This window comes from Heptranchias perlo, chromosome 11, assembly GCF_035084215.1.
Source record: "Heptranchias perlo isolate sHepPer1 chromosome 11, sHepPer1.hap1, whole genome shotgun sequence".
NCBI classification, from domain to species: Eukaryota; Metazoa; Chordata; class Chondrichthyes; order Hexanchiformes; family Hexanchidae; genus Heptranchias; species Heptranchias perlo.
In genome coordinates this window covers 8,223,068-8,238,204 of record NC_090335.1, presented here as the reverse complement: position 1 = coordinate 8,238,204, position 15,137 = coordinate 8,223,068, and the positions used below count along the sequence as shown (strand labels likewise).

At 48.4% G+C, this 15,137-nt stretch overlaps 1 protein-coding gene across 2 annotated transcripts; it reads right to left on the bottom strand.

Moving 5' to 3' along the window:
* Nucleotides 1-4,096: 4,096 nt before the first annotated feature.
* Nucleotides 4,097-14,889, bottom strand: LOC137327081 (regulator of cell cycle RGCC-like). 2 transcript variants are annotated; one of them, XM_067992503.1, is made up of 5 exons: nt 14,795-14,889; nt 12,365-12,535; nt 11,379-11,456; nt 9,075-9,137; nt 4,097-5,641 (listed from the first exon to the last, which is right to left on the bottom strand). In XM_067992503.1, the coding sequence occupies exons 1-5, from the start codon at nt 14,826-14,828 to the stop codon at nt 5,634-5,636; spliced, it is 354 nt and encodes a 117-aa protein (XP_067848604.1). In that variant the 5' UTR covers nt 14,829-14,889; the 3' UTR covers nt 4,097-5,633. The 2 variants fall into 2 exon arrangements, with proteins under 2 accessions (XP_067848604.1, XP_067848603.1); XM_067992502.1 differs by lacking the exon at nt 14,795-14,889 and adding an exon at nt 12,633-12,743.
* Between the last annotated feature and the right edge of the window lie 248 nt (nt 14,890-15,137).

Below are 15,137 nucleotides of genomic sequence, written 5' to 3'. Positions count from 1 at the left end.
TATCCTGTCCTCACAACCCAGACCTATCCTATCCCCACAACCCAGACCTATCCTATCCCCACAACCCAGACCTATCCCGTCCTCACAACCCAGACCTATCCTGTCCTCACAACCCAGACCTATCCTATCCTCACAACCCAGACCTATCCAATCCTCACAACCCAGACCTATCCTATCCTCACAACACAGACCTATCCAATCCTCACAACCCAGACCTATCCTATCCCCACAACCCAGACCTATCCTATCCCCACAACCCAGACCTATCCCGTCCTCACAACCCAGACCTATCCTGTCCTCACAACCCAGACCTATCCTATCCTCACAACACAGACCTATCCAATCCTCACAACCCAGACCTATCCTATCCCCACAACCCAGACCTATCCCGTCCTCACAACCCAGACCTATCCTATCCCCACAACCCAGACCTATCCTATCCCCACAACCCAGACCTATCCCGTCCTCACAACCCAGACCTATCCTGTCCTCACAACCCAGACCTATCCCGTCCTCACAACCCAGACCTATCCAATCCTCACAACCCAGACCTATCCCGTCCTCACAACCCAGACCTATCCTATCCCCACAACACAGACCTATCCAATCCTCACAACCCAGACCTATCCTATCCCCACAACCCAGACCTATCCTATCCCCACAACCCAGACCTATCCCGTCCTCACAACCCAGACCTATCCCGTCCTCACAACCCAGACCTATCCTATCCCCACAACCCAGACCTATCCCGTCCTCACAACCCAGACCTATCCTATCCCCACAACCCAGACCTATCCTATCCTCACAACCCAGACCTATCCCGTCCCCACAACCCAGACCTATCCTTTCCTCACAACACAGCTCTATCCTATCCTCACCTGACATTCATAAGGTAACCGTCTAGGATTTGCTTGCTTGTTTCTCACTGCTCCTCACTAACTGAACACGTTATCGCTCGGTACTTCCCTGTAGCCACAGAAAGTGTGTGTGGGGGGTGGGGGTGGGGGGTCGGGTTGCTAACCCTCCAGGATTGACCTGGAGTCTCCAGGAATTGAAGATTAATCTCCAGGACTCCGCTGCGAGCAAAAACACAGGAGAAAAATCATAGGATCGTTAAAATAGAAATTGTGTTTTCTTCATTTTCTTTGAACACTTCTGTTTATTAGTTATAAAATTATTGGGAAAAAAAACCTGTTTGACCGATAAGTCAACCATCATCCAATCAGGTAATGGAGAGTTTGTTCACTTTCCAATTGGCGGAGGAAGGCAATGTGCTGTGAGGATGGACATGTTGGGCGACTAATAGTGGGAGAGTGGGGGCGGGGCATATGATGAAACCGCGAGGAATTCATTCAACCAGAGTTGGCATCCCAGCGGGGTGGCCGGGGGGTGATTTGACCTCTGACTCATTTCTTGCCCATTGGTTGGTCAGTAACCCTCCCAAGAGTGGACCCTTACCAGGCAGCCCATCCTCGTAGGTAAGAATAAGAACATAAGAAATAGGAGCAGGAGTTGGCCATACGGCCCCTCAAGCCTGCTCCGCCATTCAATAAGATCGTGGCTGACCTTCGACCTCAACTCCACTTTCCCACCCGATCCCCATATCCCATGATTCCCTTAAAATCCAAAAATCTATCTCAGCCTTGAACATACTCAACGACTGAGCCCACAGCCCTCTGGGGTAGAGAATTCCAAAGATTCACAACCCTCTGAGTGAAGAGATTTCCCCTCATCAGTCCTAAATGGCCAACCCCTTATCCTGAAACTGTGCCCCTTAGTTCTAGACTCTCCAGCCAGGGGAAAAAGCCTCTCAGCATCTATCTTGTCGAGCCCCCTCAGAATCTTATACTGGGCATTTGATTGCATTAGAAGAAAACCAAACATCAGGCCGATCTATCCTTAGGCTCGCCCGCTCAGAGCAGCAGGCTCACACTCCGCAGTCACTTCACATCCACAGGGAGGTATCTCTGCCACGCCACAGGGTTGGGCACGTGCCCTGGTTATTTAAATGACCTTGTGCCTTTGGATGGCATGAGTGACAGGTTGGTTGGCAGACATCATGTTCTAGGGAACTTCTACCCTTTGGCCCTTTCTGCAGTTTGAATTACATTTCATTCCACATGTCAGCTGGGTCATTTGTCATCTTTGCATTTTGGGGGGCTTTTCCTGGCCAATTCCTTTATTACTGGCATTTAGATACATGAAGATATTCCTTTGGGAGTTCCAAACGTGCGGCATAATTTGGATGAGGAAGGGGTTGATGAGGGGCCAATAATAGAAAGGTTCAATGGCACTTGAGTTTGGTTCACACCCATCATTTCTACAGCCCTACCTGATCAGAGGAGATCTGTCTTCTCCACTTATTATTCATTATGCAGCATTGCACTATGCCCACATTATTTGAAGATGGATGGATTTTAGGAGAACAGGGTGCTAATGGTTGCTAATCCCACTGACTACTACTCCTCCTCCTCCTCCTCTCCTCTCCCCCCCCCCCCCCCCCCACCCCCACCAAGAGGAGCATCTTAAGCTTGGATGCCTCAGCATCTATTTACTCATCTTCACTTGGCAATCAGCTTTGGCACAATGTGGCCTGCACTGCACCCCTCCTTAACAAGACATTTGCATTGCACAAAAGGGGAAGTGGGCAAGGGAACAAACCAAAGACAAGGGAGAGACATGAATAATACGAATGCACAAAATTGATAAGACAGCAAAAGACCAGCAGGTCCACCAAGCCTGCCCCATACACCATGATGGCCAGAGCATAATGATGAGACACTTCCCTTTCTCCCACCCTAGAGATTTACAGCACTACAGGTGGCCATTCAGCCCATCTGGTCTGTGACACCCCTTTACTAGAGCAATCCAAAAGTAATCCTACCAGCCTGCTGTCTCCCCCTAATCCTGCATCTTCAACCACTTAGGAAGAATAAAAAAATCATCCCTTCAAAAAAAATGCCACATTTGCTGCCTCAGCTACTTCCTGTGGCAAAGTATTCCATGGGACAGCAACAAATCCTCAGTGTAAAGAAATTCTCCTCATTCACTAATAACTTTAAATTGATGCCTCCCATCAAAAACTTTCAGAATTTTAAATACATCTATGAAATCTCCTCTTGGCCTTCTCTGCTCCAGTGGTAACAGTCCCAGTATTTCCATAACTAGAGTCCTCCTCCCCCCCTCCCCAGCGATATTACGCTGGTGAATCTACACTGTACATTCTGCAGCTTTAATGTCCTTTCTATAGGTATCAGCCGTGGCTCAGTGGCAGCACTCTCACCTCAGAGTCAGAAGGTGGTGGGTTCAAGTCCCACTCCGAAGACTTGAGCACGTAATCCAGGCTGACACTCCAGTGCAGTACTGAGGTGCCATCTTTCGGATGAGACATTAGGAGAGGGCCAACAGGGCCTCCATTTGTGGACATAAGATCCCGTGGCATAATTTCACAGAAGAGTTCTCCCTGGTATCCTGGCCGCTATCTATCCCTCAAAAAACAGATGATCAGGTCGTTATCACATTACTGTTTGTGGGATCTTGCTGTGCGCAAAGTGGCTGCCATGTTTTCTATATTACAATATAGTGATTACACTTCAAAACTACTGCATTGGCTGTAAAGCACTTTGCGATGTCCTGAGGTTATGAAAGGCGCTATATAAATGCAAGTCTTTCTTTCTAATGGGGCACCCAAACCTGCACAAACCCTGGCATAAAAAATAGCAAATATGTTTATAATCCCAGCACAGTTAAGGAAACACTTTTTGGCAGCAATCTGGTATATTTTGGTATTTAAAAATAGTTTGAATGAAGTGATTCCTTCTGCCACACAAGGCAGGCTCAGTAATTGATGTCAGGAATGCGGATAATAAACACACTTTGACTGGCAGGAAGTTTCACTAACTGAATTTGAAATATTGAACACTCAGGGCAGTATCACTTGACAGCACGGATACATCATAGAGCCCCTTCAGTGCTGCAGGAACCTGATACTCAGGTCACCACATTAACAGTTTAACCACAGATCTGAATCCAGATAAGAAATGGCTGCAACTAACAGTATTTTATGTTCCACTCAGATGGAAAAACTAAAGCAAAATTTTCAAACAAAATAGAAGTTTATTAAATATTCAGTACAGGAAATCAGTGAGTAAGAGCAACACAGATGAAGGCTAGTAAACAAAACATTTAATTTTGCAACAGTTTGCACTGTACATAACGCAGTCTCTCATGAACGTGTACAAAGACTTCTGAATCCTGTAAATGTTTCAATTTACAAAAAATATATTTCAATGTGAAACAACAATGTAACAAAAATTGTAATTTAGGACTATAAAATGGCACATTTTTATTTCCATTTTGCTGTGCTGTCAGATATCAGCCTAGAAATTGGTTCTTACAGCAATGCTTGGACTATTAAGGCCCCAATATAGTGGGCAGGAAGTGTGCGCAAATTTCTAGCCGGAATGGGTGAGGACAAACAAGTGGGGTCCTTTACTGAAGCAGTTGTTAGGACCCTTATTTGCATACACAAAGGTCCTAACACCTGTTGGAGGTCCCCACTCTAAGACTGGTTTGCCTCGAGGCAACCAGCCCCATCATGGGCTGTGATCAGGAAAACCAACCCTAGGGATCGCCTGCAACAAAGGCAAGTAATTTACAAGTACTCCTGCTCCTCCGAACCCCACTTTAACCCCCCCCCCCGGATCACTGCTGCTCCCGACCCCGATCCTCCCCACTCCCAGTTTCCTCTTCTGACCCCACTCCCCCTCCCAACCCCAGATCAGGCCCCCACTGGTTTCCTCTCCTGATCAGTGATTTGCCCACTCCCCTCGGTCTCCTTTCCCAACCCGGCCTCCTCTGCCAACACCCAATCCCTGGACATGAACTTCAACCCAGATCCCCAACACTTACCCGAGGTCAGCTGCGACCCTAGCAACAGCCCAAACCTGGAGTCCTCCTCACCGCGGGCACTTCACACTCCACTGGCAATATTGAAATGAGGCCAGAGGCCCAATATCTGAAGAGCCTCGGGCCTAACCACTCAGGTTGGGAGTGCGAACTCCCCCACCCCCCCAAAATGGTGACGGCCCAATTTCTAGGCCACCACCTTTTGGAAGAAATGTTAAACCAAGGCCTCGTCTGCCGGTTCAGGTGGATGTAAAAGATCCCATGGTACCATGTGAAGAACAGGGATCTCTTGGCCAACATTCCTTCAGTCAACACCAAAAATAAAGGATCATTTGAGGCTCTTGCTGTGTGCAAACTCACTGCCTTGTTTGCCCACAAAATAGTGACTACACTTCAAACGTACTTCGTTGGCTGAAGCGTTTGACATCGGGATTGTGAAAGGCACTATATAAAATACATACTATACCGTATATTTCTATATGTTCAAATTAGTTTATTCTAAACTTCATTAGTAAAAATATATAGCATGCAAATATTAAAATGTATTTTAAATAGAAATGGTTTTGAAATGTATTTACTGATTGTGAGACCAGGTGACTGTCCCAAGTGTCAGCATGAAAACATAGTCATTGAGTAATGTCGGCAGGTCGACCAGGTTTTGTAGACTTCGACATCCTTTCCTCATATGGCTGAACGAGGTCAAGGCCCAGGCTCACCCCCCTTCCTCACATACCTGTGAACCAATATGATGGAGAAAACAATTAGCTTCTGAATGAGGTACACGCGTTTGCCGATATATTTCGTAGGCAACAGCATCATAAAAGCAGCTGTCACGTAACCATGGTGGCAGATTACTAGCATACGTACTATACATATTACCCAATAAAATGCTGAATGAATAAACCCATGTCTTTAGGGTTCTGTATTGGTACCTCTACAGTATTGGGAGGAGACATCCTTGTGTGAATATCTTAATTCATCCCCCAAAATTACTCTCATTACTGGCACGTGCCCATCACAGTACTTCACCCTAGTGTTCTTAAGCTCAAAATATTCTGTCCAGACACGACCCAAATGGATGGTTCAATCTACAATTGTACTCACATCTTCACGGTCAGAAGATTTCCTGTTGCAGTGAAATGGTAAACATGCTATTTTAAATTGAATTTGATTCAAATGGTAAACAAGGCCTTGGAGAAGGTGCAGAGGAGATTTACCAGAATGGTACCAGGGATGAGGGACTTCTGTTACATGGAGAGTCTAGAGAAGATGAGATTGCTCTGAGAGCAGAGAAGGTTAAGAACATAAGAAATAGGAGCAGGTGTAGGCCATTCGGCCCCTTGAGCCTGCTCCGTCATTCAATAAAATCATGGCTGATCTTCAACCTCAACCCCACTTTCCCACCCTATCCCATATCCCTTGATACCCTTACAGTCCAAAAATCTATCGGTCGCAATCTTGAATATATTCAACGATGAGCAGCCACAGCCCTCTGGGATGGAGAACTCCAAATATCACAACCCTCAGTGAAGAAATTTCTCCTCATCTCATTCTTAAATGGCCGACCCCTTATTCTGATACTATACCCCCTAAGGTGGGGGGGCGGGGGATTTGATAGATGCATTCAAAATCATGAGGGGTTTTGATAGAGTAGCCAGGAATGGCAGAGTGTGAGGTTTAGGCAGTGAGTTATGATGATCTGGAATGCACGGCCTGAAAGGGTGGTGGAAGCAGATTCAATAGTAACTTTTAAAAAGGGAGTGGATAAATACTTGAAAAGGAGAAATTTGCTGGGCTAAGGGGAAAGAGCAGGGGAGTGGGACTAAATGGATAACTCTTTCAAAGAGCCGGTGCAGACATGATGGGCCGAATGGCCTCCTTCTGTGCTGTAAGATTCTGCAGAAAATGTTCTCCCCACATAAAAATTACACACATCCACCATTACACTTTATTGAAATCTTAGTGACAATGTGTCTGATATATGTAAACTGTCAGTCAGTGTTCATCATGTTGTCCTATTAAATGTAGGCCGGTTATAAACAACTTCATCCATCCCTACCTACAGGTAACTATTACCTACAGTTAGTTATTGTGTTAACAATGTATTATCATGTACTTTGGTGTTCTGTCAATTCACTCATGAGTATAGTTACTGGGCAGTGGGTGGGCCTGTTTCTAGTTAACAAGGTGCTAATGGGCAGTGGATGGGCCCAGTGTCTCGTTAACAAGGTGCTAATGGGCAGTGGATGGGCCCAGTGTCTCGTTAACAAGGTGCTAATGGGCAGTGGGTGGGCCAGTGTCTTGTTAACAAGGTGCTAATGGGCAGTGGGTGGGCCCAGTGTCTTGTTAACAAGGTGCTAATGGGCAGTGGGTGGGCCCAGTGTCTCGTTAACAAGGTGCTAATGGGCAGTGGGTGGGCCCAGTGTCTTGTTAACAAGGTGCTAATGGGCAGTGGATGGGCCCAGTGTCTCGTTAACAAGGTGCTAATGGGCAGTGGATGGGCCCAGTGTCTCGTTAACAAGGTGCTAATGGGCAGTGGATGGGCCCAGTGTCTCGTTAACAAGGTGCTAATGGGCAGTGGATGGGCCAGTGTCTCGTTAACAAGGTGCTAATGGGCAGTGGGTGGGCCCGTGTCTAGTTAACAAGGTGCTAATGGGCAGTGGGTGGGCCCGTGTCTAGTTAACAAGGTGCTAATGGGCAGTGGGTGGGCCCAGTGTCTCGTTAACAAGGTGCTAATGGGCAGTGGGTGGGCCCAGTGTCTAGTTAACAAGGTGCTAATGGGCAGTGGGTGGGCCCAGTGTCTCGTTAACAAGGTGCTAATGGGCAGTGGATGGGCCAGTGTCTTGTTAACAAGGTGCTAATGGGCAGTGGATGGGCCCGTGTCTAGTTAACAAGGTGCTAATGGGCAGTGGATGGGCCAGTGTCTAGTTAACAAGGTGCTAATGGGCAGTGGGTGGGCCCGTGTCTAGTTAACAAGGTGCTAATGGGCAGTGGATGGGCCCAGTGTCTAGTTAACAAGGTGCTAATGGGCAGTGGGTGGGCCCGTGTCTAGTTAACAAGGTGCTAATGGGCAGTGGATGGGCCAGTGTCTAGTTAACAAGGTGCTAATGGGCAGTGGGTGGGCCCAGTGTCTAGTTAACAAGGTGCTAATGGGCAGTGGGTGGGCCCGTGTCTAGTTAACAAGGTGCTAATGGGCAGTGGGTGAACTATGCTGTGAGCATCCAGCTCACCGAAGGGCAATTCAGAGTGAGTGAAAGATGCTGCCTGCCCTGTTTCTCTATCGAGAAAACACCTTTTAGTTGTGAAGGGTGGATCTCAAACGTGAACAGACTCGTGTTTGCTCCACAGATGCTGCCTGACCCGCTGAGTGTTTCCAGCATTTTCTATTTTTATTTCAGATCTCCATCTGCAGTATTTTACTTTTTGTTCAGAATCAGTCTTGCTTCAAGTCCAATCTGTCTGGTGCTCATTTTATTAAGTTCTCCTGTACAATTTAAAGGCTCTTCTGATTTTACAAACAATGTATAGGTTGCAAATATTCAGGGCTCACAGCTTTTATGAGATTGTTACCTGATTTTAAAAAAATCACTTGTCCTCCATTAAATCATGCTCCATTCAGGGTTTTTTGTGCAACTGATGTAATATTCTTGATGAATGTAATTTAAGAGCTCAGTGAAAAACAAACTGTACGTGCGTCCAGACAGTGTCAGTTGTGTGCATTCCAACCATGCAGGCTGTATTCGTAGAGCTGGGACGGAATGTGCCAGTTAACGACACCCGTGGTGTCGACTTGTAGTCGAGACATAGCTCACAGTGAACACAAACTAACTGATCTCAAAATATAACAGAATGCTCATTCATTGGGCAATCTCCTTGAAACAGTCTGGTGGGGGTAGCTTTGCTGAAGCTTAGTTTTAAGTATTTGGTCAGGTTAATAGAGAACCGTGCAAAGCAATTAGCCCTGTGACACGTTGCTTGGTGCAGTCAGTGTGAAACCTGGAAAATATTTTACAGCCCAGAGTTGCGCCTTCTATTCATTAGCACACAGAACACACTTGCACGAGCATGCACACAATTATACGAGCGTGCACGTTCGACACACCATGAACACCCACCTTAGAAATTTTTCAGTACTTATTTGTATAAAACACAGCAATGATACTCACTTTCTAACGTTCTGTCCAAATCAGCAATAAAGTCTTCCAGCTCCTTTGTGTCTCCGAGCTTTGCTGTAAAGAAAAGAACCACAAAGCTTTTCACTGAGGTTTGGCATTGCTAGTTTCTTGTTCATAAGATCTTGGGGGAAACACACCCAGTGGCTGATTAAAGGCACATTTACATTGTTATTCAAGGGTACTAGCACAGTGGTTATGGTACTTGGACCAGCAACCCCCAAAAAATAACCATGAAGGCTGCCAGCTTATTGTAAAAACCAAACGGATTCACTAATGTTCTTTAGGGAAGCGAATTTGCCGCCTCTACCTGATCGGGCCTACACGACTCCAAACTAAGATTCACTCTATTGTTAAAGCTGACCACTGAAGACCTAGTAAAGAACTAACTGCAGCACGAGCAGCTTAAAGCAACTACACAAGCCAAGAATGCACGTACACAGTCACTTGAGCGAGACGCTAGCGGCTTTATGCTTCTGGCTGGGACCTTGCCTGGTACCAGGGTAAGGTCCAATAATCATGGTAGATACAGCACAGGAGGAGGCCATTTGACCCATCATGTCCATGCCAGCTGACAGCTATCCAATTAATCCCATATCCCTGCAATTTTTTTCCCTTCAAGTATTTATCCAATTCCCTTTTGAAAGTTACTATTGAATCTGTTTCCACCACCCTTTCAGGCAGTGCAATCCAGATTATAACAACTTGCTGCTTAAAAAAAAATGTTTCCTCACGTTGCCTCTGGTTCTTTTGCCGATCACCTTAAATCTGTGTCCTCTGGTTACCGACCCTTCTGCCACTGGAATTGATTTTTCCTTATAAGGGCAGCAATCAGAACTACACTACCGCGCAGTGTGAAAAGGCCCACCCATGGCCAAACATTGGCGGGGAGAGGGGATGGCTATTTACATTGGACAATGATGGAAATGTGTCCCCGGAGTTAGAAATTAAAATAACCTCAACCTTCGGAGCCATGAATGCAAGCTCATTTATCAGTATAATAGTTACAGCACAGGAGGCGGCCATTCAGCCCATTGTGCCGGCTCTTTGAAAGAGCTCTCCAATTAGTCCCATTCTCCTGCTCGTTCCTTGTAGACTACAAATTTCTTCTTTTCAAGTATTTATCCAATTCTCTTGAAAGTCACTGTTGAATCTGCTTCCACCACCATTTCAGGCAGTGCATTCCAGATCATTACAACTCACTGCATTAAAAAATGTTTCCTCATGTCGCCTCTGGCTCTTTCGCTGATCACCTTAAATCTGTGTCTTCTGGTTACCGATCCTTCTGCCACTGGAAGCCATTTCTCCTTGTTTATTCGGTTCATGATTTTGATCACCTCTCAAATCTCCCCTTAACCTTCTCTATTTTAAAAGGAGAGCAATCCCAGCTTCTCCAGTCTCTCCACATAACTCAAGTCCCTCATCCCTGGCACCATTCTAATAAATCTCTTCTGCACCCTCTCGAAGGCCTGACATCCTTATGCTCCACAGGGCCCAGATGATGTAGTTCCAGCAGCTTTTCGATAAGTTCCACTTCACACAACAGGAGCACTACCTCCCTGGCACCCTGCCATTCTCCCCAAACTACAGTGATAGCCGGCCTTTTCTCCATAGCAGAGCTCCCATGTGGGCATATCTCCTCCCCTACGCCAGGCTAATCTCCCCGACATCAAAAAAAAACTAAATGACTCTAGATGAGACCTGCGTCTCCCACTAACAGAGGACTAGCAGGAGGCACAGAGATAACTGCTGCCATCTCTAGCTGCAGAAGAGTGAGTCAGTTCAAACTCCCACACCAGGCCCTACAAATTCCATCTGATCCTGATCGATTAGTGCCAGCAGAACAGCTGCCAAACAAGCACTCAACTGCGCACAATCCTCCCAGACAAAGATCTCGTAGGCTACCAGGACCACGATGGGCCTTACCATCCCCACCTATTTGGTCAGCTCCCTTTGGGACAGGATCTTCCACAGCCTGAAATCTCATAGGGGTCGGAAGATTAATCCTGCACGTCAAAAACAACTGGGGAACACATCACAATCTTAACGAATAATGCATGGGATGAGCATGTAGCATGGAAACATCATGAAGCTTCCTGCAGTGAAAACATTTGTTCTAACTTCCACCTTTGGCCTTCTACTGATAATCCATAGTCCAAACCCCTTGTTACCGATTCACCAATTTTATATTGTATTTTCCCGACATACTGCCAACGTGCAAGGCTCAGCACGGACTCCAAAAATCCTCCCTTGAATAATAAGAGTAATCAGACAAGTGACAAGAGAAAGCAACAATACCTTTGGAAGATGAAAGTGTGGAACTATTAAGCTTCTCGTCGCTGAAACTGAAACTGTTTCTCCGAAGTGAATCTGTACCTGTGGTTTTAAAAGTAAACAGGAACTAGTGCACTGAGACCACTCGGGTGGAACATGTACATCAAAGAATTCAAACTGATGAGGAAGCAGAGGCTGGTTGCTGTGCCACAAAGGTTCATAGCTCCACACCTTCACTGATCAATTAGTAAACAGCACATTTTGTTTCCATTTTGCATGGAGCAAAGATTAAATAATTTCCCACCGTGTACAATACAGCTAAATATCGACACGGTGTGAAGAGAGGACAGGTGGGAGATGTGCTATCCAATGCAGAGCAACAATCAACAAAGCCAATCCAACGTTGAACTAGACTGGCCAATCAGTAGAATACAAGTCAGAGGAGGTAGTGATCAAACTGTACAGTGCTCTAGGCAGACCGTTCATTCAATACTTGGCTGAAATCAGGTCACCGAGAAGCGAGGGAGATATTCAAGTTACTGGGGCAGTGCGGAAAAGAGCCACAAGGCTGTTCCCTAGGGTCAAGTTTGAGTTATCTAGGATAAGAGTACACAAGTCCAAATGGCCAGGTGGCACAGCGAGCCCAGCCCACACAGTAGGCTTCCAGAGTGGTGGAAACGCAAATCCTGGAATCATTTAAGAAACAATTAGATGCTGCAATGGGGGGGGGGAATTTTAGGATCTTTCTGAATTCATCCATTCAGGTGGGCTCAATCATCTTCCTCATCAATAACTGTCTTGTGATCCTTTTCACAAGATCTGTGAAAAGGTTTGATCAAGGAAGGAGATGGGGTCAGATTTGATGTTTAGCCAAGGTTCTGTCCAATCCCAGAGTGATTTAATTGCACACAACTCACTGACCAGCTGTGGCACATGGATCCTGGTCCTGCTCAAAAGGTTGGAGACCCTCCCCCACATTAGGGGCACCTTGCTCAGTATTTAATACTCACTGTCTGAATCACTAATGCCACAGTCACTGATGCTCATGCTGCTTCTCCTCTTCATGCATCTTAAGTGCTCATCATATCTGAAATGTCTCTTGTTCAGAGGGGAGGTGAAATCCTCAATCACTGCATCAAATTCACACAGGACAGCACTCAGATCTTCATCCTCAGTCCATGCTGCAACACAAACAAGACTTGGGTCATTATAACCATTGGTAGGGTGCCTGCAGAAAGTCTCTTACCAGCAATGCAACAGAGACCCTTGTGCACGTACCATGCCTGCCCCAGCAAACCAATAAAAGAACGACAAATAGGGTAAATGTGAAACAAACAAAAGATGCTGGAGGGACACAGCAGCACATGGAAAGAAAAACAGAAAGGTGGTGTAAACCTTCGACCAGGGATCGACACCTCAATCTTTAAACTGTCCTCTCCTTACTCCTCAAACGGCAGCTTGGCACTCTTACTGCCAAGTCAGAAAGTTGTGGGCTCAAATCCCACTCCAGGACTTCAGCATATAATCTAGGCTGATACATCAGTGTATGACAGAGGGAGTACTGCCCATCAGAGGGGCTATCTTATGGGTGCGACTTTAAATCAAAGTCCAAACTGCTCATTTAGAGGAACATAAAACATCCCATGGCCGAACACAAAGAGGGACAGGAGAGTTCTCCTGGTGTTCTGGCCAAAATTTACAGGAGGAGAGTCTGCACCCCGAGCAGCAACCCGACCCCTCTCCCCTTACAGGAGGAGAGTCTACACCCCGAGCATTAACCCGTCCCCTCTCCCCTTACAGGAGGAGAGTCTGCACCCCGAGCATTAACCCGTCCCCTCTCCCCTTACAGGAGGAGATTCTGCACCCCGAGCATTAACCGGTCCCCTCTCCCCTTACAGGAGGAGAGTCTGCACCCCGAGCATTAACCCGTCCCCTCTCCCCTTACAGGAGGAGAGTCTACACCCCGAGCATTAACCGGTCCCCTTCCCCTTACAGGAGGAGAGTCTGCACCCCGAGCATTAACCGGTCCCCTCTCCCCTTACAGGAGGAGAGTCTACACCCCGAGCATTAACCCGTCCCCTCTCCCCTTACAGGAGGAGAGTCTGCACCCCGAGCATTAACCCGTCCCCTCTCCCCTTACAGGAGGAGAGTCTGCACCCCGAGCATTAACCCGTCCCCTCTCCCCTTACAGGAGGAGAGTCTACACCCCGAGCATTAACCCGTCCCCTCTCCCCTTACAGGAGGAGAGTCTGCACCCCGAGCATTAACCCGTCCCCTCTCCCCTTACAGGAGGAGAGTCTACACCCCGAGCATTAACCGGTCCCCTTCCCCTTACAGGAGGAGAGTCTGCACCCCGAGCATTAACCGGTCCCCTCTCCCCTTACAGGAGGAGAGTCTACACCCCGAGCATTAACCCGTCCCCTCTCCCCTTACAGGAGGAGAGTCTGCACCCCGAGCATTAACCCGTCCCCTCTCCCCTTACAGGAGGAGAGTCTGCACCCCGAGCATTAACCCGTCCCCTCTCCCCTTACAGGAGGAGAGTCTGCACCCCGAGCATTAACCGGTCCCCTCTCCCCTTACAGGAGGAGAGTCTGCACCCCGAGCATTAACCCGTCCCCTCTCCCCTTACAGGAGGAGAGTCTGCACCCCGAGCATTAACCCGTCCCCTCTCCCCTTACAGGAGGAGAGTCTGCACCCCGAGCATTAACCCGTCCCCTCTCCCCTTACAGGAGGAGAGTCTGCACCCCGAGCATTAACCCGTCCCCTCTCCCCTTACAGGAGGAGAGTCTGCACCCCGAGCATTAACCCGTCCCCTCTCCCCTTACAGGAGGAGAGTCTACACCCCGAGCATTAACCTGTCCCCTCTCCCCTTACAGGAGGAGAGTCTACACCCCGAGCATTAACCCGTCCCCTCTCCCCTTACAGGAGGAGAGTCTGCACCCCGAGCATTAACCTGTCCCCTCTCCCCTTACAGGAGGAGAGTCTGCACCCCGAGCATTAACCGGTCCCCTCTCCCCTTACAGGAGGAGAGTCTGCACCCCGAGCATTAACCTGTCCCCTCTCCCCTTACAGGAGGAGAGTCTGCACCCCGAGCATTAACCTGTCCCCTCTCCCCTTACAGGAGGAGAGTCTGCACCCCGAGCATTAACCTGTCCCCTCTCCCCTTACAGGAGGAGAGTCTACACCCCGAGCATTAACCTGTCCCCTCTCCCCTTACAGGAGGAGAGTCTGCACCCCGAGCATTAACCTGTCCTTCCCCCGTTGAGGTGCTGCCTATTTCCAGGAGTTCCGCTCTGCTGCTTCCCACGGCAGTAGGTCGCCGCCAGGCGGTGATGGAGCAGCAGCAGCCGCGGTGTCCGTCAGACTGCGCTTCCCAGGGGGGGGGGGGGCAGGGGGTCCCGCTCCGCCCGCAGTTACACCGCACAAGCCGCCTCACTTACATCGCGCTGCTGTTCTGCCTTTGTGCATCTTCATGTCGGTGGCGTTCCTGGTGGTTGTTTATGGAGCGGAGACTAAATGTTCCGTGCGGTGCCCGACTCACCCCCTGCGACCCGCAGCCGCTCTCTGCCCCCCGCCGACTCACCCCCTGCGACCCGCAGCCGCTCTCTGCCCCCCCGCCGACTCACCCCCTGCGACCCGCAGCCGCTCTCTGCCCCCCGCCGACTCACCCCCTGCGACCCGCAGCCGCTCTCTGCCCCGCCACCGCGGCCGCCGCCACTTTTATAGGTGAGCGGCCGCCTCCCAACACGTCATCCGGGGGTTCCCCCGCCGCGCGCCCCCTTC

Bases quoted from the DNA above. Each gene is read 5' to 3' on its own strand.
- LOC137327081 (XM_067992502.1), bottom strand. From the start codon at position 12,720: ATGTGCTGCTGTGTCCCTCCAGCATCTTTTGTTTGTTTCACATTTACC. The intron at 12,536-12,632 runs GTACGTGCACAA...TTTGTGTTGCAG, and splicing joins GGTTTGCTGGGGCAGGCATG to CATGGACTGAGGATGAAGAT. The intron at 9,138-11,378 runs GTATTGTTGCTT...TTTTCTTTACAG, and splicing joins CACACTTTCATCTTCCAAAG to CAAAGCTCGGAGACACAAAG.